At 47.4% G+C, this 23,199-nt stretch overlaps 3 protein-coding genes and 1 long non-coding RNA gene across 9 annotated transcripts; 1 reads left to right on the top strand and 3 right to left on the bottom strand.

Moving 5' to 3' along the window:
• Positions 1 to 35: 35 nt before the first annotated feature.
• HOMEZ (homeobox and leucine zipper encoding) lies at positions 36 to 8,948 on the bottom strand. 2 transcript variants are annotated; one of them, XM_061182380.1, is made up of 3 exons: positions 8,788 to 8,948; positions 2,777 to 3,282; positions 36 to 2,455 (listed from the first exon to the last, which is right to left on the bottom strand). In XM_061182380.1, exons 1-3 carry the CDS (start codon positions 8,825 to 8,827, stop codon positions 1,685 to 1,687), a joined length of 1,317 nt encoding a protein of 438 aa, XP_061038363.1. In that variant the 5' UTR covers positions 8,828 to 8,948; the 3' UTR covers positions 36 to 1,684. The 2 variants fall into 2 exon arrangements, with proteins under 2 accessions (XP_061038363.1, XP_061038362.1); XM_061182379.1 differs by having other exon boundaries at positions 36 to 3,282.
• Positions 8,949 to 13,353: 4,405 nt separating this feature from the next.
• On the bottom strand, positions 13,354 to 19,294 carry PPP1R3E (protein phosphatase 1 regulatory subunit 3E). Of its 5 annotated transcripts, none has more exons than XR_009699419.1 (3): positions 18,874 to 19,294; positions 16,471 to 18,564; positions 13,354 to 15,868 (listed from the first exon to the last, which is right to left on the bottom strand). XR_009699419.1 is itself a non-coding variant. In XM_061180649.1 (2 exons), exons 1-2 carry the CDS (start codon positions 19,288 to 19,290, stop codon positions 18,142 to 18,144), a joined length of 840 nt encoding a protein of 279 aa, XP_061036632.1. In that variant the 5' UTR covers positions 19,291 to 19,294; the 3' UTR covers positions 13,354 to 18,141. The 5 variants fall into 5 exon arrangements, 1 of the variants encoding a protein (XP_061036632.1); XR_009699418.1 differs by having other exon boundaries at positions 13,354 to 15,930; XR_009699417.1 differs by having other exon boundaries at positions 13,354 to 14,897; positions 15,787 to 18,564.
• LOC133084288 (cytochrome c oxidase subunit 7A2, mitochondrial-like) lies at positions 16,691 to 17,121 on the top strand. Its single transcript, XM_061180650.1, has one exon. It carries the CDS (start codon positions 16,721 to 16,723, stop codon positions 16,970 to 16,972), a length of 252 nt encoding a protein of 83 aa, XP_061036633.1. The 5' UTR covers positions 16,691 to 16,720; the 3' UTR covers positions 16,973 to 17,121.
• A 1,425-nt stretch (positions 19,295 to 20,719) lies between the features above and the next one.
• On the bottom strand, positions 20,720 to 23,188 carry LOC133085367 (uncharacterized). The gene is made up of 4 exons (XR_009699552.1): positions 23,016 to 23,188; positions 22,763 to 22,849; positions 22,342 to 22,475; positions 20,720 to 21,201 (listed from the first exon to the last, which is right to left on the bottom strand). It is a non-coding gene; the product is annotated as an uncharacterized LOC133085367 (long non-coding RNA).
• Between the last annotated feature and the right edge of the window lie 11 nt (positions 23,189 to 23,199).

Raw genomic sequence — 23,199 nt, forward strand, 5'->3', positions numbered from 1 at the left:
TATTGCTACTGCAACTCTATTGGTATTACAAGCTCTCAAATGGTGGAATGGGCAAAGAACACTACCACTGAGATCAAACATTTATTCTTCTTTGGGTACTAAGGGGTAGAAATGAGGGATTAAATGGGTAGGCCACTGGCAGGCATACCTTAAGCAAAAATATTGGAAAAATGTAAAGATAGCATCTGCCAGAAATAAATTTGGTCTTGGGAATGACCTTGTAACTGAATAGGATCCCACTACCCTTTCTGAAACTGAATTTATTTTAAAGGCATTTCTAAACTCCCTCTCTTCTGAGCAAGAGCCTGTGCTGTAGCAGGTGCAGAAAACAGTCTGCCTAGTGATAGATACTGATCTACTAACTTTTCAAGTTTTTGTTCTTTTACTTTACCTCAGTATATCCTGCCGCTTCAAAAATAAATAAAAAGTATACTAAATCAGAAAGTTAATGGATTTGGCTCCATTAATCTCTAAACCATAGAAGTGGCAAAGCGGAGGTGAGAGAAACAATTTTATTTTTGGCCTTTTTATTATTATTCTAGCAATTTGGGGCTTCCACTCTTTTATTTCTAGATGGTTAACCCACTGATACATTTGTATCTGCCCCCAACTGATGAAAACCATTCTAAAACATCAATTAATTCAGTTAAGGACCATGGTCCCTCTGTCTCCAAGACAGATCGTATAAAGTGAGGGAAAAGTCTCTTTTCTGGACACATTAAACCAACATCAAAAAGATTAAAAAAAAATCAGTCTCTGAAAAAAAAAAATCAGTCTCTGTCAAGCTAGGCAGGAGGGACTGTCAGGTTTGTAAAACCAAACCTGGAACCTACCTGCACTGTCCTTCCGAACAGCAGAAACCATTCCCTCTCCTCTCTACCCCTCTGTAATCTAATTCTACTTTTTTTAAAGGACATCTCCCCTAATTCCCACCTCCAATAAATATCCAGTCTAAATTATTCTCCACCCAATTATTAAACTTTTTCACAAGCTCCGGGGGGAAGATTTACCCTGAGACAAATAGTGAACAGAATGGGGGTTTTGGAAAGATAAAAAGGTACAAGGCATAGTGGTCCAGTATTAGAAATGAAAATATTCTGCTCCCTGTGTGACTCAATAAAGCAGCAGGAAAACATATAAAGTCAAGCTGGTATAAGGAAAAGGAAATATTTGTGATTGACTGGGACATACTGAGATTCTTGGCTGCATTATGTGTGGACTTGTGCTCAGAGGGAAAAGAAGGGGTGCAAGGCAGCCTTATATTCCAAGGAAAATGGTGGGGTGGGACTGGGGGATGTACTGGAATCTTTACTCCTCCTTTCTAGTCCTCCATAGATGTAGGCCAAAGCCTGGCCTCTCTGTAGTACACTAAGGGGAAAGAACAGCAGATACGAGGAGAGCAAGAGCCTTTTCCCGGTCCCATAGTTTGGACCAGACCCACACCACTCTTCTCATTGAGGCTGGAGGCCTGGATTTCTGCCCATCCAATCCCCACCTTGCTTTGTCCTCCATGATCATCCTCCCTGGTCCACCCTTACTACATCCCGCTGTCCCCCACCCTCAAAAACACAGAGCTTTTCAGTTCTTTGCCACAAGGTAAGTAAAAAAATGTGGTTTCTTTGTTTAAACAGTTACTAAGTTGGTTCGTCTTTTAGTAACAGACCTCCCCTCCCCCAGTGCCCCCTCAGTCCTGGATGATCACATCATCATCATCGTCGTCGTCGTCTTCCTCCTCCTCCTCTTCATCCTCATCATCTTCTGGCAGTTCTTCCTCCTCCTCCTCCTCCTCTTCATCTAGACAAACCACCACTTCAGCTGGCTCAGGTAATCGAGAGTCAAACCAATCCAGTACCTGCTGGTTGCTAAGCCTTGATGCCTGACTCAGTTGAGGGATATCACTTTCCCGTAGCTGTTGGTGGGTTGCCCAGTACCTCTCCAAGGGTCGTATATCCGGTGGGGGTGGGGGGATCGGCAGAGGTGGTGTCTCAGCCCATTCATTCAAGGAGCGGGTTGAAGGTGGTGGTGTGGGAATTGCTGGATCCTGGAAACTAGGGGCACCAGGTACTGCGTTGTCCCGAAACCATTTTAGTTGCCCATGCTTCAAGGCATAGCGTGTGTCACCAAACCACTGAATAATCTCAGGCCGAGGTAAACCAGTGATCTGCTCTAATTTATGGTAATCCTCACGCCGTGCCCACTGGCACTGTAAAAAAAACGATTTGAGGATAGCCAGCTGCTCTTTGGTTTTGCGCTTGGTCTTCCGCTGGCGTTGCATATCTGGGGAAAGGTACTCTGCAGGGCCAACCCTACCGGGTGCTGAGTTATGCCTTAGCCCCTGGGGCCAGGCTGGCTCCAGCTGTGGGCGTAGTGCCTGTTCATTGGGTGACAGTGGCTGTGGGATACAGCCCAGTGGCTGGAGGGGTTTAGAGGTGGCAGTAGCTCCATTAGCCAGTACCTGGAAAGAGGAAGAAGAGGTAGAGGAAGGAGGAGTCACATTAGATGCTGACTCCTTCTTACAACTACTGGCAAGTAATGAGATGGGTGGGGGCTTATCCCGAGCACGGGGCTGGTGGACAGCTGTGGAGTGGTTGCAGGAAGCAGTACCTAGGCCGTGTGACTGGTCGGGACCCTTGCCTGCCTGCTCCTTAGAGAGGCCACTGCTTTGAAGATCCTGCCAAAACTGTGATTGGTGGGGGAATGCCCCACTGCCAGGTGCCATCAGGGGCTCCTTTGCTTTCTGGTGACTCAGTGGCTCTGAGGGCTCTGAGGGCTCTACCTTCAATCCTTTCATCTGGGTGGGCTCGCTAAGAGTCAGGGGAACTATTCCAAGACCAACTTGTTCTGGAGGTGGCATTGGAGAAGGAGGCACCTCCTCTGGGGGCCGCCCTGCATGATGAGTAAAAGAGAGAAGGGATTTGAAATGGAGTTGGTCCCGATGGTAGACTACTCGGGCTCGAGTCTCTTCAATTTCTTCGGATGACCAGCTAATGCCACAGCGGAGGCGCTGGGCCATGAACCAAGTCTTGACTTTCTCCATCTGCAGCCCATAGCGTAGGCAGAGAAGGGCAATGTCTGCTAAACTGGGATAGGGAAAGTAGCTGAAGGTTTGTAGCAAGTGTTCATTGCCATCCAGCTCACTGGTCTGGGCTGCTTGGGTCCACACAAGTTGTAGCTCCTCAGAGATTGGAGGGAGACAGATGAGCCCCGCAGGGGAGCTATTAAGACCGCTGGCCTCTTTATTCGGAGGCATGGTGCTTTCTGATTTGTGCCCTTCAGAGATAGCTGTAATAAGAAGAGAAACAGCTCGATCACTGGGGCTCCTCTTTCAGCCCATTGTTCAATTTCTACCAAACAAAAGGTTGGACTCCAAAACAATCAACTTCTACGTGTACTGTGCTGGATTACTTTTAAAGTGCATAACAATTTCTCATTTAATTTTCATAACCTTATAAATCATCAGAGCCTGCTATAATTCCCTTGTACGTATGAAAAAACCAAAGTCCATAGAGGTTAAATTATCCCAAGTCACAAGACTAGTGAGTGTTGTCACCAAAAAGAAAATCTGACTTCAGAGGTTAAAAAGGAAAACATCCTTATAGCCTTTATCTTTCCCATTCAAATTCCTCTAAGTTCATGGAACAAGAGTGACAAAACTAAGACTCACCAAGAAAACAAGAAGAGGTGTAATCCCAGAACACTTTAGCTCCTAACAGATTATCTCTAGAGTTATCTCTAGATTCTCTCTAGAATATGGAAAGGTTAAGAATACAACGTGTGAAAATCTAGAAGGTAGGATAGCACAGTCCCTCTGCCCAGCCCCCTTTTCTTTCCCTTCTTGGTGGGCGAGTGTTAGGGGGAGGGGATTGATGGGGTGTTTTTCTAACTCTCAGTAGGATAAGATAGGTCAGCTATCTGGGATAAATGGGGCTCGCTCTCCCTTGGTTTTGGTCCGGTTAGGGTAGAGGGAGGGGAACGTTTCCTACCCCTGTCATCCTCAGAACAAAGGTTATTCCCCTCCCCCCAGCCTTTGTCTCTTCCAACTGCTGAGTCTCTCTCCAGGGAACCTAGAGAGCTCCCTCCGACCTTAGCAGCCCCTCCGCACAAGACGGGAGGCCCTCAGCTCTTATCTCCTCAGTCCAGCTTTCTTCTCAGAACCAGGTGGGCTCGCTCATTATAAACTGTAACCGGGTCCTGCAAGCTACCCAGCAGCACCAGGGCTCCCAGGGTCATCGTGGGTGTGGGGACTGCAGGGAAAGTCTCTGACTACGCTTCATTCTTGGAAACCTGCTCAAGCTATTTCCCAGAATAATTCTGTTGACCGAATTTTTTTTTTTTTTTTTTTTTTTTTTTGGCCATGCCTGGGGCTTTTGGGATCTTAGTTCCCCAGCCAGGGATGGAAAACGTGCTCCCTGCAGTGGAAGCGCAGAGTCCTAACCACTGGACCGCCAGGGAATTCCCCGTTGACCAAATTTTAACTCGGCTCCCTGTGTGGGCATTAGAGACTTTAAAACATCTGTCATCCTTTACTCTTAGAGGAATCCCATCTGAGTTTATAAATATTACTTCTGATATGTTATGGATAGGACAGGATTCCGATATAAATGCTACATGATGAATTGAGAAAAATCTCAAGTCCAGAAAGTTACAGATAGTGCAGTGTAATATCGGGGATTTTATATGATGAACAGAAAAGTTCGGAAGCATTCTAATGGGTGTCACCGTTCCCTTTTAACAAGCAAATCTTAACAAACTGAAGGCCATGCAGACCCTAAAGGCAGTACAGCTTGAAGAGAACCTTAAGCGGGTAAATGAAGGCAGCATGGCATAGTCGGTTAAAATATGATTAAGGCCAGCCTGCAGTTTGAATCCCAATTCTGCCACCAGCCATGTGATCTTGGGCAAAAGCTACTGAACTTATAGGAGCCTCAGTTTCCTCATGTGTAGGAAATGGAGACAATGTTGAATGTATGTAAAGTTACATATATTTTTACAGAGCACCTACTGTGTGCCGGATGTCATGTGTAGGCGGGGCCTAGAGCTGTTAGAGGTGGAGGCCTGGGGTGAGGCAGATTTGAGGTGAATCGCAGCTTCTCCACTCCCTAGAGTGCTCGCTAAGCTTTATTTTCCCATCAGAATAAAAGGAGGTCATAACAGCGTCTACCTTGCAAGTTTATGACTAAATCAAAAAATGCAACTGACGTCATGCCTAGACCAAAGTAAAGGCTCAATAAATTAGAGCTTTTATCATTGCTTCAGCCTCACAGGCTGATTCTGATATAAGGTAATGCTCCTCTTAGACAACAGGGGAAGTGAGGCAAAGACTGAATCCTTTAAAATGACTGTTTCAGTCTGTTATTGCAGCCTGAATCCTAATGAGCAGTGGAGGAAACCAGGGTGTCTCTGATTTTGTACTTTTTATATTTGGGGAGTTGGATATAATTCCAGAAAGGATTTTGCAACTTTTAAAAAGTAGCAAAATCACTGCTTTAGAATTGAATAATTTGGATATAAGTTTTTGATTACTAGGTGAATTGCCAGTGTGGTAGCTCTACCTTTACCCTCCAGGTCCATCACAGACACAGCTGAGGGGCTGTGAGGAAGTGCTTGCACAGCCAGGCACTAAACCACCATTTGGAAATTGTGGCCCACCAGGAACACCACCAAATCTAAGCTGGAGAATACTTGATGCTCCAGCACTTGACATCCACCTAACCTTATCTATGTCCTGTTTTTTAAGGTCACAGTAACAGTTTAGATACGAGGAAAAGGTAGCATAAGGAATAAAGCAGTCCAGTGTGAGGATGAAGACTGCCAGACAGGAAATAAGGCAGGCAGAGCTATTAAGCCCACCAGGAAGCATTTTACTTTCATTCATGTGGTTTGCTATCCTTCAGATTCCCATGCCATCAGCTTGATATTTCAGTATAACATACAGTAATGCAAAGGTCATATCTGGTGTACTGTATGTGTCTACAGTTTTCCAGTGACACAAAACACAAGTTGTGGAAGACTTCCTGATACAGAATGGTGGCTTAAATCAGGGCACAGCTGTAGAGCTGGTACCTCCCTGGAAGAATCTGGCTTTGATATAGGAGAAAACTATCCAGGGAGTGGCTCATGAGAACTATAATAAAGAGGGTAGACCCTACAGTAATCAAAACCACAGTGAAGACACTATAGTGTCTTATGTCCTTGTACCTCATTTGGAGAAGGGAGAAAAAGGGAAGGAAAGCTGGAGAAATAAGGACTCCTCTGGGCAGAGGTGGTGGTGGTGGTATTATCAATTCTGAATTATTACTAAACTTGTATCCATGCCAGATATGCCCCACTGCTACTTAAAATCACTAATAAAAAATACAGTCAGGGTAACATCCTTATTTCCCTTTGGGCTTTCCATACCCCTGGACAAAAGGCAGAAAAGAATGGGCTGCCTTAAACTTCCAGTGTAGGTGTTCACACAATCCTAGGAAAAAGAGGTCTTCAGAACTTGAGCCTAGGCTGGGAATTCCCTGGTGGTCCAGTGGTTAGGACTCCGCACTTCCACTGCAGGACTGCAAGGGGCACGGGTTTGATCCCTGGTGGGGGAACTAATCCGGCATGCTGCACGGTGCCAAAAAAACCCTCGAGCCTAGGCTTATGGTTAAAAGCAGGAAACAGTTCAAGTGAGAGACCAGATATGAGCCTGCTAAATTCCCTAAATCTTTATTCAGAGAACTGAGGTATGTTTCTGAATGAAATGTGTTTTGGTGATAGTTTTCAAGGGCCTTAAAGGACTTTTAGTGATATTCAATACACGTGCTTCTCAACTTTTTGGATCATGAACCTCTTTGAAAATCAGAAGTTATAAACTCTCAGAAAGTTATGACTTACCGCCCCCTCGCCCCATAAACATTCACACTTACACATTACAGAAAGTATAATCTAGGGGGGGTTCACTGATTGCCCAGAAGCCCTGGTTAAGAAACTCTGCCTTATGTCCTCCCAACTTAATAAAAGCAACGGTGGTAATGCTTAAAGAGAAACAGTTTATGAATGAATGGAAAGAGTGGTTGGAAGACTCAAGAGAATTTGAATTAGTCTAGAAGGGACTAGGCATTGGTGATATTAGTTGGAGAGAGTGGAAGTGAGGGGTGTTCAACTGGGCCAAAAGCCTGGCTTAACTGACCCCTACTGGATTACATTATCAATACCCACCCATAGTGCACTGGAAACTAGAGACTGGTAGGCTACTCTAGTGTGGCAAAGTCAGCTGCTTCCTTCAGCTGCCCTATGTGCTTAGGCCAGTTGTGTGTAATTCCAAACCTGCTTAGGCTCATTGTTTTTCTGTATATAATAATTAAACATCACATAAACCTATGAAAAATTAGTGCATTAGGAATTGTTTCTGGGAATTCCCTGGCAGTCCAGTAGTTAGGACTCCATGCTTTCACTGCTGAGGGCCCGGGTTCAATCCCTAGTTGGGGAAGTAAGATCTCGCAAGCCGCACGGAGCGGCCAAAAGAAAAAAATTGTTTCTATGAAAACGAAGTCAAATGCTTTGGAAAGACATAATACAAAGGAGTGTACATTAAAAAATTTTTTTGAGTTGGGAGTAGGCAAGAAAACTGTAAAAGACTGGAGGGGCAGGGGACTTAAAAAACTCAGAAGTATTCTGCACTCAGATTGCTTCAAAAGTCTTTAAATTCTCACTCCATTTTAAAGAAACCAAACGTGGAAATCACACATGATGAGAGGCAGTGGCTCCAGGCTCAGGCTGCACATTAGAATTACCTGGGAAACTTAAACCAGGGCATCAACCTCCTCATTCTGACTTAATTAGCCTGGACTGGGGCCCAGGCATAAGTAGTTTTCAAAAAGTTCTCAGGGTGCAGCCAGATTTGAGATTCACTTATGTAGTTTATACTAGAAAGACAATTGGGACTGCCAATCAGCATACTTACATAAAGAAAACGCCTGGACACTAACCGAAGAGATTGGTGAAATGAACGTACTTTTAATGACAGTTCTTAAGATATGTATGCATCATTTAAAAAATTCCCAACTTTAACTGGCTTTTTTGTTTTTTTGTTTTTTGTTTTGTTTTCAATTACTGCCACCTACTTATCCTAATCATAAAAAGTGCTTCAAATGTATGGTGAGAAGGGGGTTCATATGATAAAATATCACATCTGGGCCCTCATTACCAAATAGGTCTCAGCTTGAGTCTTCTTTCAGTTTAGAAGTCTCAGATTAGGACGCAACACCAAGAACCTCTGAGGACTCAGGTTCTCACTTTCCTAGTTGGTTTTCTGAGTATGTCTGGGTAGGGGTCAGAAGGGGCAGTTTCTCTTAAACCTTTCATTCCCAAAGGCCACTGCTCCCCAGGAATAAGGCCAGGTTTCTGTACATGTGTTGAGGTCGCCAGGAGGTAGTCATGGAGGGGAGGAGGGGAGGCCTGGGAAGGAAACGTTTCTCCTATCCTCCATTTCACAGGCAGTCTAGAAGGCTCCAAACTGGGTCAGAGAACAAAAAGTTCCTGCACTTGGGGCGATGAGCCCCAGGAAGCAGGCGAATCTCAAACCCTCCCCTCGCCAAGGGCGTCCCTACCCAGCCTTCCCCTCCTCCCTACACACCCACTCACCCTCCCCCAGTTACAACAGGGAACCGAAAAGTCCAGAGGAGAAAGGCGAGAGAACCAGGCGACTTCGAACCTAGAATTCTCCTCCCCTCACCGCGGGGATGGGGCTCCGGGGGTCGGAGATCGTACAGGGGCTGGGAGGGGAAGTCGAAGGGGCTGGGGATCACTCACCGCAGTCCGGCCCGGGCGGCGGCTCCCAGCCTCGCACCATGGGCCGGGGGGAAAGGGGGAGAAAGGGCAGGGGGCCTCCGGGGTGAGAGTGGGGTTGCTGCCCGGTGCGGCCTGCTCCGAGCCCACCCGCGCGGAGGGCTGGGACCGGGACTGCCGCCCCCCCCACCCCGCCCCCGAGAGCGCGCCCGTCTAGCCCAGCCCTGCTTCAGCGAGTTGGAGGCGGGGCGGATGGGTGGGGCGGGCTCCAGGGGCGGTGCCAAGGTGGCCCGAGTCCTGATTGGTGAACGCAGGCAGGCGGGCCCCGGCGGAACGGACTGGGCCAGCCATTGGCTGCGTGGGCCTCGGTTGAAGTCGGCTATTGGCTCCGTGGGCCTCAGCCGGGGTGGCTATTGGCTGCGTGGGGCAGAGAAGATGTCCCCCCGGGCTAGGATGCAGTGAATGGTACCCCCTCCCACCCTCGCCTTGTGGGCGCCGGATCCTCGGGGTCCACTGGGCAATGTTCCTCCTGGAATTCCCCAAGAAATTCACAGCAGTTTGCTGAACTGTCCAGACCGCCTACAACTACTCCCCATTTGTTTCCTTCGGAAGGAAGACTTTTTCAGTATCCTTTTGCCAGCCTCACACAGGAGACGCGCGTTCCCAGACGAGGGCCCAACCGCTGTCAGCAGCGTCACTGTAAACGAAGCGCCTAGAGCAACCGGGAACTTGTTCTCGAGATGGATCAAATGTCTTGGACACCCTTAAAGACGAGGATCCTAGCAGCCCGGCACCTTCGGCCGCTTCCCGGGTCCAGCTGTCACCAGACAGGTGTTCTCAAAGACGAAGTGCTAGAGGAGGTCACCTCGTTCGGACTTACCAGCCCCCACCCCCCGCCCTAGTAAAGAGGACCTGGAAATGTGCCTCATATTTGGGGACCTTGGTTTTTGTTGTCAAGAAAGGGAGTGCGATAAAATGGTCTTTCCACCGAAACAGTATTCCACACCGAAATTCTGGGCCAAAAGTTTGTATAGTTAGGATTCTCAGTCTTCTGACTAAAACTTGGGAACAATACTTTCTGAAGTGACTCTTCTGTTCTCATGGTAGTCTCCTCTTGTACTATTTAGGTCACAATAGCTTATATACCGACAATAACTTATAAAACAATTTCAGACTTTGCCCTGTATTCCACAGATCTCGCCACTCCCCCTGTACCCCCTGAAAGTCAACCACCATAACTGCTACTTCTGATTCTTCATTGCACCAGTCTAAGGTCAAGAGCTCTTTCAAGGTTGCCAAGCATGAGAAATGTATCTCTAATTCAGCTTGGAGCCCCATTTTCCGTTGCTGGCCCTGCATTTGCCCCTTCCTCCCCTCTCTCCCTCAATACATTTAGTAACAATCTCGACTCCTAAGAGCCATGCCCTTCAAACTAGTATCCTGCAAAAACATCATAGGAGTAAGCAACAGAAAGAATATTCTCAGCTTTAGAATTAGAAACTTTTGATCCCTGAGGGTTTAAGCCAGGGCTGGTGGTACATACAGACCTTCTCCTAAATCATGACTTATTACGCCAATGGTTTGTATGTAACGAAGGAAGGGAAAAGTGAAACACTATAGGCAGCGGGCAGCCCTCAGTTGTCGATGGAGACCTTATGGTTTTATAATCCAAACAATGAAACTGGATTGACCCGGAAGAACTCACGCTGATTTGGCTGGAAAGCCAGGCAGGAACTGTGAAAATTTAGTGGCTGTCCCTAGAGGGTTCAGTCAGTCACTCTGGGCATCACAGATCATGGGCTGGGAATTATGAAAGGTAGACAACTCAGTCACATTTCTTGTCTCAGAAGGATACTCACTCCCAATTCAGGAGTAGGGAGAAGAATCAAAGACAGATTTAAGGGAGGAAGAATCCAAGGAAAGAAGAAACTCCTCTGCCCCAGTTCTGGAGAACAGGCTGAAGCCTCCCTCCTTTATGTGGGTTTCACCCTAACACTTTATTTTTTGTTTGTTTTATTAATTTTTATTGGAGTATAGTTGCTTTACAATGTTGTGTTAGTTTCTGCTGTACAGAAAAGTGGATCAGCTATCACCCTCACACTTTAGAAGACAGAGTGGACTGGGGTGGGGGAGTGGAAGAGAGGAAGAGGTCCAGACTTGACATTATCAGAGAAGGGAGGGTCCCACCTTCAGCAAGACAGTAATCATCCCAGCTCTTCCAGGGACTAGTGCTGAAGAATGTGGATTTACCACATCATCCTTAATCTTTGGTGAAAACTCCCTCTCCCTTTGCATGGCTCAGAAATATAGCAGGACTGACCAGACACACAATGACCTAATAGCTAAGGAAGTTGGAGGAAGTTAAGGGCCCTGTCTTGCACAGAACTCTTCCAAAGCATGGGAGGAGTCCCAGCAATGTGTTAATATGATCATAGGTTTTTGTAGAATTTGAAAAAAAAAAGTTAAACTGCAGTTGGTCAAGACTGATGTCTCTTTCCTTTCTGACTCCTCCTCCATCACACTTCTCCTTTTGTCCAGTGGCAATGAAGAGGCCACGGGCATTTGGGGATTGACTAACGAAGTTGAGCTGGGAATACATTTAGTTTGGGTGTAGGAGTTACACATCTGTGATTTGCAGTTACTTCTGTGAATAAATAGTAATTATAGTGTTATGGGCTGAACTGTGTGCTGCTAAAATTCATATGTTGAAGTCCTAACTCCCAGTACCTCAGAATGTAACCATATTTGGAGATAAGGTCTATGCAGAGGTAATTAAATTAAAATGAGGTCTTTAGGGTGAGTCCTAATTCAGTATAACTGCTGTCCTTATAATAAGAGGAAATTTGGATGCAGACATGCAGGTAGGACCATGTGAAGATATAGGGAGAAGATGGCTACCCACAAGCCAAGAGAGAGGAACCTCAGAATGAAATCAACCCTGCCAACAACTGGATCTCAGGTTTCTAGCCTCAAAACCATGAGAGGATTTCCATTGTTTAAGCCACCCAGTCTAAGTATTTTGTTATGGCAGCTCTAACAAACTTAATACATACAGCTTCCAGGAATGCTCCCAATGTCAAAAATTCAGTTTATGATATTCATTATTGCAAATTTGAAAATGCTCCAAAATCTTACACCACATATACTAAAGATATTTGGTAGTGTTTTTCCAAGTTTGACCAAAAATCCCCCCAAATTATGTGACATTATTACTTACAAGGTGTGACGGTGAAATTTTTTTTAATTATCAAGAATTTTTTTCAAAGTGATCATGCAGATGGAATTATCTCTTTACGGAAAAATTATATATAATCATCCTATAAAAAGACTATCAAAGAGCATGCAGCCAAAAACAAAATTGTGGGGAAAAATATTTAGGTTTGCCACATAGGTAATTTAAAAAATTTGTTATTTTTCTTGATTTTGTGATATTTGTCAGCTTTTTTAAAGTTATAATTTTTAAAATATCTTTTCTCATTCTGAAATATTTATTTTACTTGAAAAAGGCCCCAAAAGTTGTATGCTTCAGACAACCGAAAACTTGGATCTATCCCTGGGACTAACGAAACAGATATGGTGAGTTTCTGCCCCAGTTAGGGAAACCCTGCTCCAGTGTTCTGCGCTCTGTCCTAAAAAACAGACGTGAGGGCTGACCAGTCACAACTGCAAGTATTGAGGATTTGGGATAGCAAAAGCTGCAATGAAGGAGTTTGCAGAAGAGAGATTTCAGACAAACCTACCACCAAACTAATATGTGAGAAGTCTGGAAAGACATTAGAGTGTCATTAGGTCACAAAGAGTGACCCTAGGCAATAAGCCATGGAGGGAACCCCTGGAAAGCCCCCACTTACCTCTCCTTGGGGATCTGCTCCTCACGCTGACTCTACCCTTCAGCATATCCGGTTTCAATTACAATGCATGTACTAAAGAGTGGGTGCTCTGCAGTGACATCACAACTTGGCCATTATGATGTAATGATGAGGCATCTGCTTATTCTCGGCTAGGGCTTCCCTATAAGGAACAGTCTCATTACTTGGTGGATAATTGGACTCTTTCATCATTCAGGTGATGTGGGAGTCAATACTATGTTAGAACTTGATCTTTTTCAAATAGACAGAGGTCCGTGCTTTTCCTCTCCATCATATTTCTTGTCCTTTGTTTTAGGATTGCCCTTGATAGACAAAAGGGGCTTTGCTTTTCCCTCCAGTGCCTAAGGAGCAAAATGTAATTTAGATGGCCCCCTTAAGAAAAGCACCCCACCAAAGGGGAAACACAGGGCCTTCACCTGAGCTGTTCCCTTTAACTGCAACAGCAGCTGGTGCTGGGTGCAAGGGAGCTATGAGCTGGGCCTGGTAACTTTCCCTACCATTACCCAAAAGGGTGGCGTGATACTATAGGGGTGTCTCATACCAGGGCCACCCAACTCCTCCATATCTCCTTCCCATCCAACTTTCGCATAGCCAGAGGACTCCAGCAGACAGGGAATAGGACTTTCAAGGAATGAGATGGCCAAGAAATGCAGGGTGCCTCTGGGTCTCTTGCCACCCTCAGCCCCAAACAAACAATACTTCTCAGTAGCTTATACTTTCTTTTCATATTTCAACTTTATTTCAAATACGAGGTCTTTTATCCAGAAGGGAGAGCAGTTGCATGAGGAGGCTGAAGTGAGGCACAATACGAGTGGGTCTGGGGCCCAGTGTACAGAGCTGCACTGTGAAGAGGGTGGGGAGGCTCGGGAAGGGTCTGATGAGAACGGTGGTTTGAGGGGGATTCACATAGCAAACTTTCATTTCCTCTCCAGGTTAGCTATTCAATGGGTAGATTATTCAGTTGTTGTTTTGTTGTTGTTGTTTGTTTTAGCAACTTCACTGTTCTTCAGCGATATCACTGAAAGAAGTGCCAAGGCTGGGGATATACCAGTCCCTTTTGTTTCTCTTTCTGCCTGGACGGGGAAGGGAATGGAAACTAGAAGCAGAAAATGAAAATTTCTGACGTGTCCCTTGCCATGAAAAATCGTGGGTCTGACCCTGTGGAGAGAGGCCTGTTTCATAGCCTGGGAATGGGAGGTGGTCAGGAGGCCTGGGTTTAAGTCCCATCTGGAGTTGCACTAACAAATTCTCTGACCCTGCTGGGGTCCCTTCTCATCTCTGGACCTGTGTCCTCATCTCTAGAGGAGTCTGGACCCAGTGATCTCTAAAGACAAGCCTTTTCAGGTCTCTGGATTCTATGACCTGCGGATTGCAAGGATCCAGAGGGGCTCCAGAGAAACACAGGAGTTAGAAGCAAGGGAATGTGGGATTAGATTGGCAAGTTGAGTTAGGGCTTATTGTGAAGAGAAATGATATATTCATAAAAGCTATATTCATAAAAGAAAACAAAGGAACAGTCAGAATACTTAGGAAGACATCTGAGGTCTGGATGACAGGAAAGGGCAAGAGTGTTCCTGCTGTGTTGCTTCAAGGACCCGAGCCCCTGACCATGGTAATGGTTTCTCTTATGGCCCTTCCCAGTCCATGGCTAGCAGGTTATACCCTAAATTGCCCCCATTCGTACAGTCATCAGGCTTTAGAGGAAAGTCCCCACCACAACGCCTAACACATGACAAATCTCTGAAGTTTCTGCCAAATTCCTAGTGTTTCCCATGTCAGATTAGACTAGCAGCTTACCCCCAGGCCCTGGGGCAGCTCTGTATGGGAAGAACCAGAAGACTCATGTCTTGGCTCTGTAAAGCTGAGAATAGGGGCATGGGTGAGCCATGGTACTTCTTAGAGAAAAAGCTCAGGAACAATGAACTCTTCTTGGTTCCCTGCCCCCAACCATTTGCATTTATCTGCTTAGTAATACTCAGGTTCCTAGAGAGGGCCCAAGCACAGACCATCCAGCAATTGTCCTAGTCAGGGACCCTTCTAGTGGAAACTTTAGGGAGTTGGCCTGCTCAAGGCTAGTTGGGGTAGTAGGAAGGGGCACAGCATACCAACAAGTGTGGAGGACTGGCTAGGGCCAGGAGAGAATCCCAATGTATGGCAAGGCTGGAGTTCAGATGGGTTCCCAAGTTCTCCAGCAAGCGCAGGTGCAGTGGTTCCTTGCTGATCCTGCAGAGCCGGGACACTGGCACAGGAGGCAGCAGCAAGCTCCTGGAAATAGCAGATGAAGCTTGGGACCCTTGGTGCTTTGCCTTCTCCAAGCCAGTTGGGGAGGCTGGGAGGATGGGAAGGCAGAGCACAATTAGAAACTGTGGTCTTTTCCTAATAAGAGATGGTATGTGCCAAGGTTTTTGTTTTTGTTTTTGTTTTTAATGGCAAGGTTTTAATTTTGTTTTTAAAGGATAATATTATGACATCATGGTTATGCACTGAGGCTCTGGAGATTTCCTGGGTTCACAATCCTAGCTCTGCCATTTACTAGCTGTGTGATCTTGCACAAATTACTGAGCTTTTCTGAATTCTCTCTAAAACAGGAATAACATTACTCAACTCATAGGGTTGTTTTGCGGATTATAAAGCATGCAAGACACCAGATTTTAGTGGCTACGTAAGTAAATGTGAGCTCTTGCGACTGCTGATACACATAACAGTAATGCATACACATTATGCAAGAGATTATCACACACTGAGCTTTGACCCAGTCTCCCGCTCCATTATCCTCCCTTGGGCTCTTCATTGGTGACTAAAAAGTGTATTGCTTGGTGGCTTTCAGTACATTTTCTCTCATCACTCTGCTGGAACTTTGACCTGAGGGTGATCCACAAGATGCATGAAATTCTTTGTTTTTTCCACCAGGTAAAGATGATGCTTAAATGGGCATTTGTTTGAGGAATGACCCAGGGTTTCTCTCTTTCAGCCATTTTTCTTCAAAGGATTAAAGATTTGGAGAGGAGGGGCATGGTAATAAGCCCCATACTCTATTCTGAATGCATATGTGGGCACGTGTGCGTGTACCCTCTCTCACTAAGTGATAAAAGGGGAATCCAGAAAATTTTGAGAAATCAGTAACAGATAGCAACGGGTGTGGGGAGCTGGTTACCTGGGAGCTCCTTGTTAATCTGCGGCATCAGGAACTGCTTCTTTTCCCTCTTCTCCCTTCTAGAAGACTGCCAAGAAGGAGCCTGAGGGAGGAAGGTGGATCAACCATGGTCTTGGAGAAAAGGAAGTAGGCTCTCCACTCCTTCTGGAGGGAGAAGGAATAGCAGAGATCAACAAGGATGAAGAGGGAGGCAGATGGAAATAGAGAAAGTGAAGGTAAATACCGTATATGCTAAAAGAAAAATGAAAGTGATGAGAAGGCGACAAGGAAAGAGAAAAGCAAAGAGCTTAGACATAGGGTGAGAGGAGAGGAAAAACAAACAACCAGCTGAGGTTAACCAGGAGAGACATAAGGCATAAATGTGAATGGGTAGAAGAGCCCAGCTTCCCCATTTCACTTGCTCAAGGTATGGAGCAGACTGCCATCTTCTGGTACCATTTAATTTTCAAGGTGCTCTGATTCTTGATTTGAAATGTTTTCCGTTTCTTATACCTATAATCCTTTATACTCAAGAAAGTCCCCAACATTGTTTCCTTTCATTTTGGGGGCTCCCAAGCATCATTTTCCCCTAGAGAGGCACCTCCTCAAAGCTGTCTCATAGCACCCAGGCTGGAAGTCTGTTGGGGCAAGAGCAAAAGCAAGGGGCAGAGGATGAGCTGTGGTTTGAAAGAGGCCCTGGAATACCCTGAGGCTGCAGGCTGGTTGCTGCAGACTGGATGCTTCCTGGGCTCTGGAACACGTGTCAAAAACTGGAGAACCATTCTCAGGCCCAACCACACGCTTGGGGTGCTGTGTGTTCTGAACTGTAAGCCCTCCAACTGTAGGCTGGAGAATGTGGCTTCTAATCCACACTCTGCCCCTCACAGATCATAAAATGTCAGAGCAAGAAGGGGCCTAAGAGTTCTCGCGGTTGGTGGGCAGTAACGGAGGCAAGATGCTGCGGAGTCTGCTGGCTCTTCGTCAGATTGCCCAGAGGACCATAAGTACTGCTTCACGCGGGCAGTTTGAAAATAAAGTTCCAGAGAAACAAAAGCTGTTTCAGGAGGATAATGGAATTCCAGTGCATCTAAAGGGTGGGATAGCTGATGCCCTCCTGTATAGAGCCACCATGATTCTTACAGTTGGTGGAACAGCATATGCCATATATCAGCTGGCTGTGGCTTCATTCCCCAAGAAGCAGGGTTGACTTCAGTTTATCCTCCCAGCATTCAGTTGGTTCAACTCCATTCAGCTCTCTGTGGACCAGTAGTCTGATAACTAACTTGAGTTATTTGGGGATCAATATTTATTGACTTGTACTAACTGCCACCAATAAAGCAGTCTTTACCATGAAAAAAAAAAAAAAAAAAAAAAAAAAAGAAGGGGCCTAAGAGATCACCTAATCCAAATGCAGTTTCTCAAGGAGGAAACTCTGGCCCAGAGAGGTGAAGTAACTTGCCCAAAGTTATCCAGCTAGTCAGTGACTTCCTTTTCTTCTGTGGCAGAAGGAATCCTGTGATTCACCTGTCTCTTGACAAATACAGTCCATAAAGTGCTTAGAGGTCATTAGAAGGCACCCAGAAAGGTAAGGCTGGCATTTTTCTGGAAGCCCCTGAGTGCACCAACCCCTTAGGCACCACATTATTTGGCTACAAGGACAAGCCTGGAGTTGGTTTTGCTTTCATTTTCATCCCCAGGGCTGCCTGGAGGCTGGAGGAAGGAGCTCTGATGCTACCTGCCATCACTCCCCAGCCAGTCAGTGAAGACTGAAGCTAGGGGCTGGCAGGGGTGACAAGGGAATCCTGTCATAATGTCAGGGGCTGGGGAGCAATGGCCAAGTTCCTGGGACTTAAGCAAGGCAATTATGGCTGAGTTAAAGCTAGGATGGGCAGGGCTGGGGAACCTGCGGTGGCTAAGGCCAGTAAGAAGAGGGAATGAGCCAGCAATCTAAATGATTTCAACTGTGGTGGGCTCCTAGTTCACACAAAATACGTCCTCAGTCCCAAAGAGTTACCCTCAACCTTTGACTGCCCAGGCCGGACGGACCTACTCACTTTCTCCCAGTGCCCACTCACGGAAGAGAACGTCACTATCGTCCTTTTGCTTCTTTTCTAATCTTCCAGCACCCTTTCCGTCTCCCTCCTTCTATGACTTGGGTTCCTCCACTCACATCCACCCCAACCTCCCCGACTTTCGTTGATTCTACCCACACCCCACACCCCTTTGGTTTCTCCCATCCTCCTCGCCCTCCTGGGCTTTACTCTCTAGGGCAGCTCCCCGCCAATCTCGGTTTCTCCCATTCCTCCCCACCAAATCTTCGGGCTCCCCCAGCCCCCCAGTGCCTTTGATTTTTTTCCGCCGTCGGCCGCAGGCGTCTCAGATAAAGTGGATCCAGCCCTGGAGCTCCGGGGCTCCACCACTGCCCGGGTGCTCGGGCCCACGGAGAGCATAATCACGGCCGCCGTTGTTGTCCCAGAACTCGTGGCCGATAACGCGGTAGCGCAAGGCGAAAAGCAGGGCGCCACCAATGGGTGGCGCCGGCAGGCGGAAGGCGAATCGGTCGGCGCGCGGCGGGGACGGGGCAGGCCCGGCGTAGGCGGCGGGCTCCTCACGTTGGGTCCGCCAGCCGTCAGCACTCCAGCGCACGCTCACGCGCTTCTCGTAGGCCAGGTCCAGCACGCGCGCGCTCCCGGCCACGCCCAGCGGGCCCGCCTCGGCGCGTTCCAGGCAGATTCGTTGCGCCCGCAAGCGGGCCGCGAAGCCAGGCTCGCTGGCCGGCTCCAGGGCAGCGCGCGCCTCCTGCTGGGAAAGGAGGAAAGGGGAGGAGGGAGCTCAGGAGAGGGGAGGGGAGGGGAGAGAGAGAGGGGCGGGGTCAGGGCGAGGCACGGGACCAATCGGAGGCCGACCTCGGCGTCCGGGCAGTCAGAGGGGAGCCCAGCTGGGAGAGTGGCCTAGAGCCACCTGCCAATGGGGACCCCAAAAGGGATGAGCGAGAGCAAACCCAGGGTTGGGTGTGGAGATGGGTGCTCCTAGATAAATCCACTACCATAAACCCGCCGAGGCCAAGTTGGGGAGGTCCCGGGGAAGGGGCGTACCTCTGCCGCCTACCTGGAGACCTCGGGCGCGGGTCTGGCACGGTGCGAAGTGGCGAAGGGCGTCCCTCTGCAGCTGGACCTGCACGTGGCGGGGTACCCGGGGTAGCTCTCCCGGGCAGAAGCGGCGCACCGCGGCCAGCTCCAGCCCAAGCGCGTCGGCGAAACGCACTCTCTTACGGGTGTCGGGGCTGCGGCTGTGGGGCACCCGGGTACCGCTGCCTCCGGCGGGCGCAGAGCGAGCCCTGCGCCCCCGACTCGGAGTGGGAGCTCGGGATCGGGCCCCGAGGCGCGTCCCGCCTTCGCTTGGCTCCTCCTCCGGCTCCTCCTCGAGCCTGGGCCGCTGGCTGCGGTAGTAGGCGCGCTCTGTCAGCGCGTCGATGAAGCTCAGGTTGCGGGGGATGTCGGTGCGGGGGGGCCGCTCGCGAGACATGGCACCCCCCCGCCCCGGCGGAGCCCTCCCGCAGCGCCGCCGCGCTGCCTTCTCCTGTCTCCCACCCGCCTGGTGTCGGCGCAGAAGCTTCAGGTGCCCTTCGCAGTTGCGTACTCTCCTTGCTGTCACCTCCAGAATCCTCCACCTCAGCTCCCAGGGTATTTGACCATCACCTCCTGCGTCTCTCTGCTCTGAGCGTGCGCTCAGCGGCGCTCACCCTCCGGTCCCGCGGCCCTCGCCCACAGCCCTCTGACAGGTGGCTCCCCATCCATCAGGAGGTGGGCACTCCAGCCTACAGGTCCTGAGTGAGACCACTCTGCCTTTTTTCTTTTTTTTTTTAACGGCCTCAGCCTTTCGGCACGGGAAGAGTTAACGCAGGGAGTAGAGAGTAACCTTTCCTTTTCTTTTCGGGGAAGTTTCAAAAGGCCCAGCCTGTAACTTTCTCTTCAGGGCTCAATGTCTTCTTTCCCAAACCCCAGGCTCCAGGTCCAGGTTTGGGAGGATGATGGTGGGCGAAAACATGGGAAGGTCACGAAAGCTAGTTAGAGTCTCAAACAGAAGCTGAGATGTGGCACTCAAAAGGGTCGGTGGCCCATTTGAAAGAGTTCTGAGCTGAGAGTTGTGGAAAGACATAGTTTCTGGTCTCACATCTGGTGCTATTTAGCTGCGTGACCTTGAGCAAGGCACAATTTCTCTGGACCTCAGTTTTCTCATCTGTAAAAAAGTGGATTAGAGTTCTGATCTCTAACCTGACTGTACGCTCTTTGACGGCAGAGGCTGTGTCTGATTCATGGTCAGTTTCAGCACATAGTAGGCCCTCAAATTATTGAATGAAAAATCACATATCTCTCTTGGAGCTGGGGCCGCGGGGTTCTAGTTCCAGTGGGAGCTCCAAGAAGGGCACAGAGCTGCTTTTTACTCTTTCATTTTTTTCTATATTAGTGGGGAAAAAAATGTGAAGTTTTGTTTAGTTTTTTTCTAACTTCCCTCCTGATCTTATGTAGCACTTACAGTGTGCTAAGTACAGTTGTTTTACAAATACTAACTCATATAATACAGCCATCATAGGACTAGGGAGTATTATGCCTATTTTATGGATGAGAAGATTGAGGGAGAGACAGGATAGGACTCTTGCCCAGGGTCACATAAATTAATATTTGGGGAGCTGGAATTAGAAGTCAGCAGTCCCACTCTAGAGTCTACTCTTTTATCCACTTGGTTATAAGTGGATTAAAACATTTCATGGTAATAGTTAATATTCTCAGAGCATTAAAACGGGGAAACTTAGAGTGGAAATGGAATCTCTAAATTTAAAGCAACAGGAGAGTTTAACCGTAAAATCACAAGTGACTAAGTTGGAAATAAATAGTGAGACATATGCTATCTTATTATTATACAATTTATTCCTGCTTGCATTTTAATTCCAGTACTAACCATAGCAATACTGTTTAGCCAGGACTCATTTTTAAAGTGATATTTTTATTTTCTTATTTTACACATACGTATATAATCCATGGACACATTCTTTTCATGTTTTAGGGTATAAAATAATGCTACAGTAATTTGTGTTACAGTCAAGCAGTTAAAAACTATCTTCCTTGCTCTGCTAAAATATGTTATTGACAGAATAGGTAAGGTTCCACGTCAGCCTAAATGGCTCAAGGTTTTCTGGGAAAAGCTCTGTTGCCTTGTCTACAGTTTGAGCTGCCATTCCTTGGCTCTGTAGTGTTGACCTGAGAAGATCCTTGAGGTACACAGCTTTGGACCTGGTGTAATTTGTGTTGGTCCAGCAGTCTTTGTTTCTTAAACAGCCACTGCAGTGATCTTCAAACATCTGACTGGGCCTACTCAATAACTGGCCAGAGGCGTCGAGTGATTTCTTCAGTCAACATTTACTGAGGGTCTATTAGGCTATGAGGACATAAAAGTGAATAAAATTCAGTGCCTGCTCTCACCGAGCTTATAAATAAATGGGTGGGCAGACAGAAATCTATTCGGATCCTGTGACAAAAGTGTTTTTATTTCAAGTAAATGTCTTAGAAGAAATCAGGACTGCAAATGAAGGACTAGGCTACATTATTCTATAAAAAAGAAGGCAAACCTGGGACTTCCCTGGTGGTCCAGTGCTAAAGAATCCGCCATCCAATGCAGGGGACGTGGGTTCAATCCCTGGTTGGGGAACTAAGATCCCACCTGCCGCGGGGCAACTAAGCCCGCGTGCCACAACTACTGAGCTCGCGCACCTCAATGAAAGAGCCCGCGTGCCGCAAACTACAGAGCCCACACGCCCCGGAGGCCGCGCGCCACAACTAGAGAGAGAAAAAACCCGCACGCCACAACTAGAGAGAGAAAACCCGCACGCCACAACTAGAGAGAAGCCCGTGCACCGCAATGAAGAGCCCACACCACAAGGAAAGATCCTGCATGCCTCAACTAAGACCCGACACAGCCAAAAAAATAAATAAATAAAATTACATTAAAAAAAAAAAAGAAGAAGGCAATCTTGCTGGTGGCAGCTGGAATGATCAGCCCAAGGACAAAGAAGAAATGAGGATGGTTGAAAGGATACAGTCATAAAGGAGTGGAATAGGTGGTATGTTCAGAATATTGGGGAGAACTGAGTTTGGGTTTGCAAATGGTGTGGATTCAGTTTGGCCTTGTAAATGGCATGATAACAACATTGATTACCTGAAGCAAAAAGGGACCTTGAAACAATACAGTGTTAAAGTTAAGACAAACTTTCAAATCAGAATTAGGTTGAGGCCCATCTTCTCAGTATGTGGCTTTGGGCAAATTACGTAACCTCTCCAAGCCTCACTTTCCTCATCCATAGAATGAGGATAACACAACATAAGGATTGGTGTGAAGATAAAATATCAAGTGTGTAAAGAAAGCACTTAGTACCTAATAAGTCTTCAAAATGTGTTAGTCATCACCATCTTTACAGAAAAGACCTTTCTTCTCTAGTTACCATAGAGGCAGATGGGAATACCAAGGCTTGGCCTAGAGGTAGAAGCAAAGGGAACCAGCAGGGAAGGAGAATTGGGTTACCTCTTTCGGCCTTTGGTTGGAGAGCCCTCCAAATGGAGCTGAAGGAAGTGCCAGCTGCAAGAGCTGGTGGGCCCCAATCAGAATGCCTGAGGGTGCCCTCGTGTGGATCAGCTGTGGTCAGATGGCTTCACACCCTGTGTAAACATACTGTCTTGTATAAATAATAGACATTCATGTATGTGCATATATATATGTAATCTGAAAGGATAAACATCAACCTTGACATTGGCAACCTCCAGGAAGGGAGGTGGGATTGTGGGAAGGGCAGAGGGAGGGGGATTGAGGACTTGTATTTTTTTTCTCTACACTTCCATATTATTTGAATTTTTCATAATGAGAATAAGTTCATGTGTTGGCTAGAAAGAACTAAAAAGGAAACCAATCTAATTACAAAAAAAAAAAGAAGGTAAAGAAAAGTTACCTGCAGAAACTGCTTGCGATCCAAGTCCTGAGTCCCTGATGCTTGGCTAAAGCCCCAGCTCACTTAGAGACCACTGGGTTAAAGGTCCTGGAGAAAAGAGGAAGTGAAGTGTTTGGTGTCTGTGTCACGTCTGCCAGTCCCACAGGATGAGGCACCTGGCAGGCAGTTCCCACCGGAATGGGAACTGCTCCTCTTTTCTGGGCACCCACTCCAGGGCTGGAAAAGTTCAACAAGTGCATGGAACATCAGAGACCTTCTGGAAATGCTGAATTTGCTCCAAGGTTTCCTGAGCCTCAGTCGGCTTCTCTGGGTAGCCTCCAGGGTCAGGAGCCCCGTCCGGCTCTCCATGCCCTCCTGGCCCTGCTCTTCCTGGCCTCCAGCAGCCCTCTCTCTTCCTGAGTTGTGGCCCTTCCCAAGCCTGCGTCCCAGCCCCGCCC

The sequence above is a fragment of the Eubalaena glacialis genome, chromosome 2 (genome assembly GCF_028564815.1).
Source record: "Eubalaena glacialis isolate mEubGla1 chromosome 2, mEubGla1.1.hap2.+ XY, whole genome shotgun sequence".
NCBI classification, from domain to species: domain Eukaryota; kingdom Metazoa; phylum Chordata; class Mammalia; order Artiodactyla; family Balaenidae; genus Eubalaena; species Eubalaena glacialis.

Excerpts from the sequence above, each read along its gene's own strand:
- HOMEZ (XM_061182379.1), bottom strand. The coding sequence starts at position 8,827 with ATGGTGCGAGGCTGGGAGCCGCCGCCCGGGCCGGACTGCG. Across the intron at positions 3,283-8,787 it reads GCCGCCCGGGCCGGACTGCG|CTATCTCTGAAGGGCACAAA; the intron begins GTGAGTGATCCC and ends TTCTTATTACAG.
- LOC133084288 (XM_061180650.1), top strand. The coding sequence starts at position 16,721 with ATGCTGCGGAGTCTGCTGGCTCTTCGTCAGATTGCCCAGAGGACCATA.
- PPP1R3E (XM_061180649.1), bottom strand. The coding sequence starts at position 19,290 with ATGTCTCGCGAGCGGCCCCCCCGCACCGACATCCCCCGCAACCTGAGC. Across the intron at positions 18,565-18,873 it reads CCCGCGCCCGAGGTCTCCAG|GAGGCGCGCGCTGCCCTGGA; the intron begins GTAGGCGGCAGA and ends CTTTCCCAGCAG.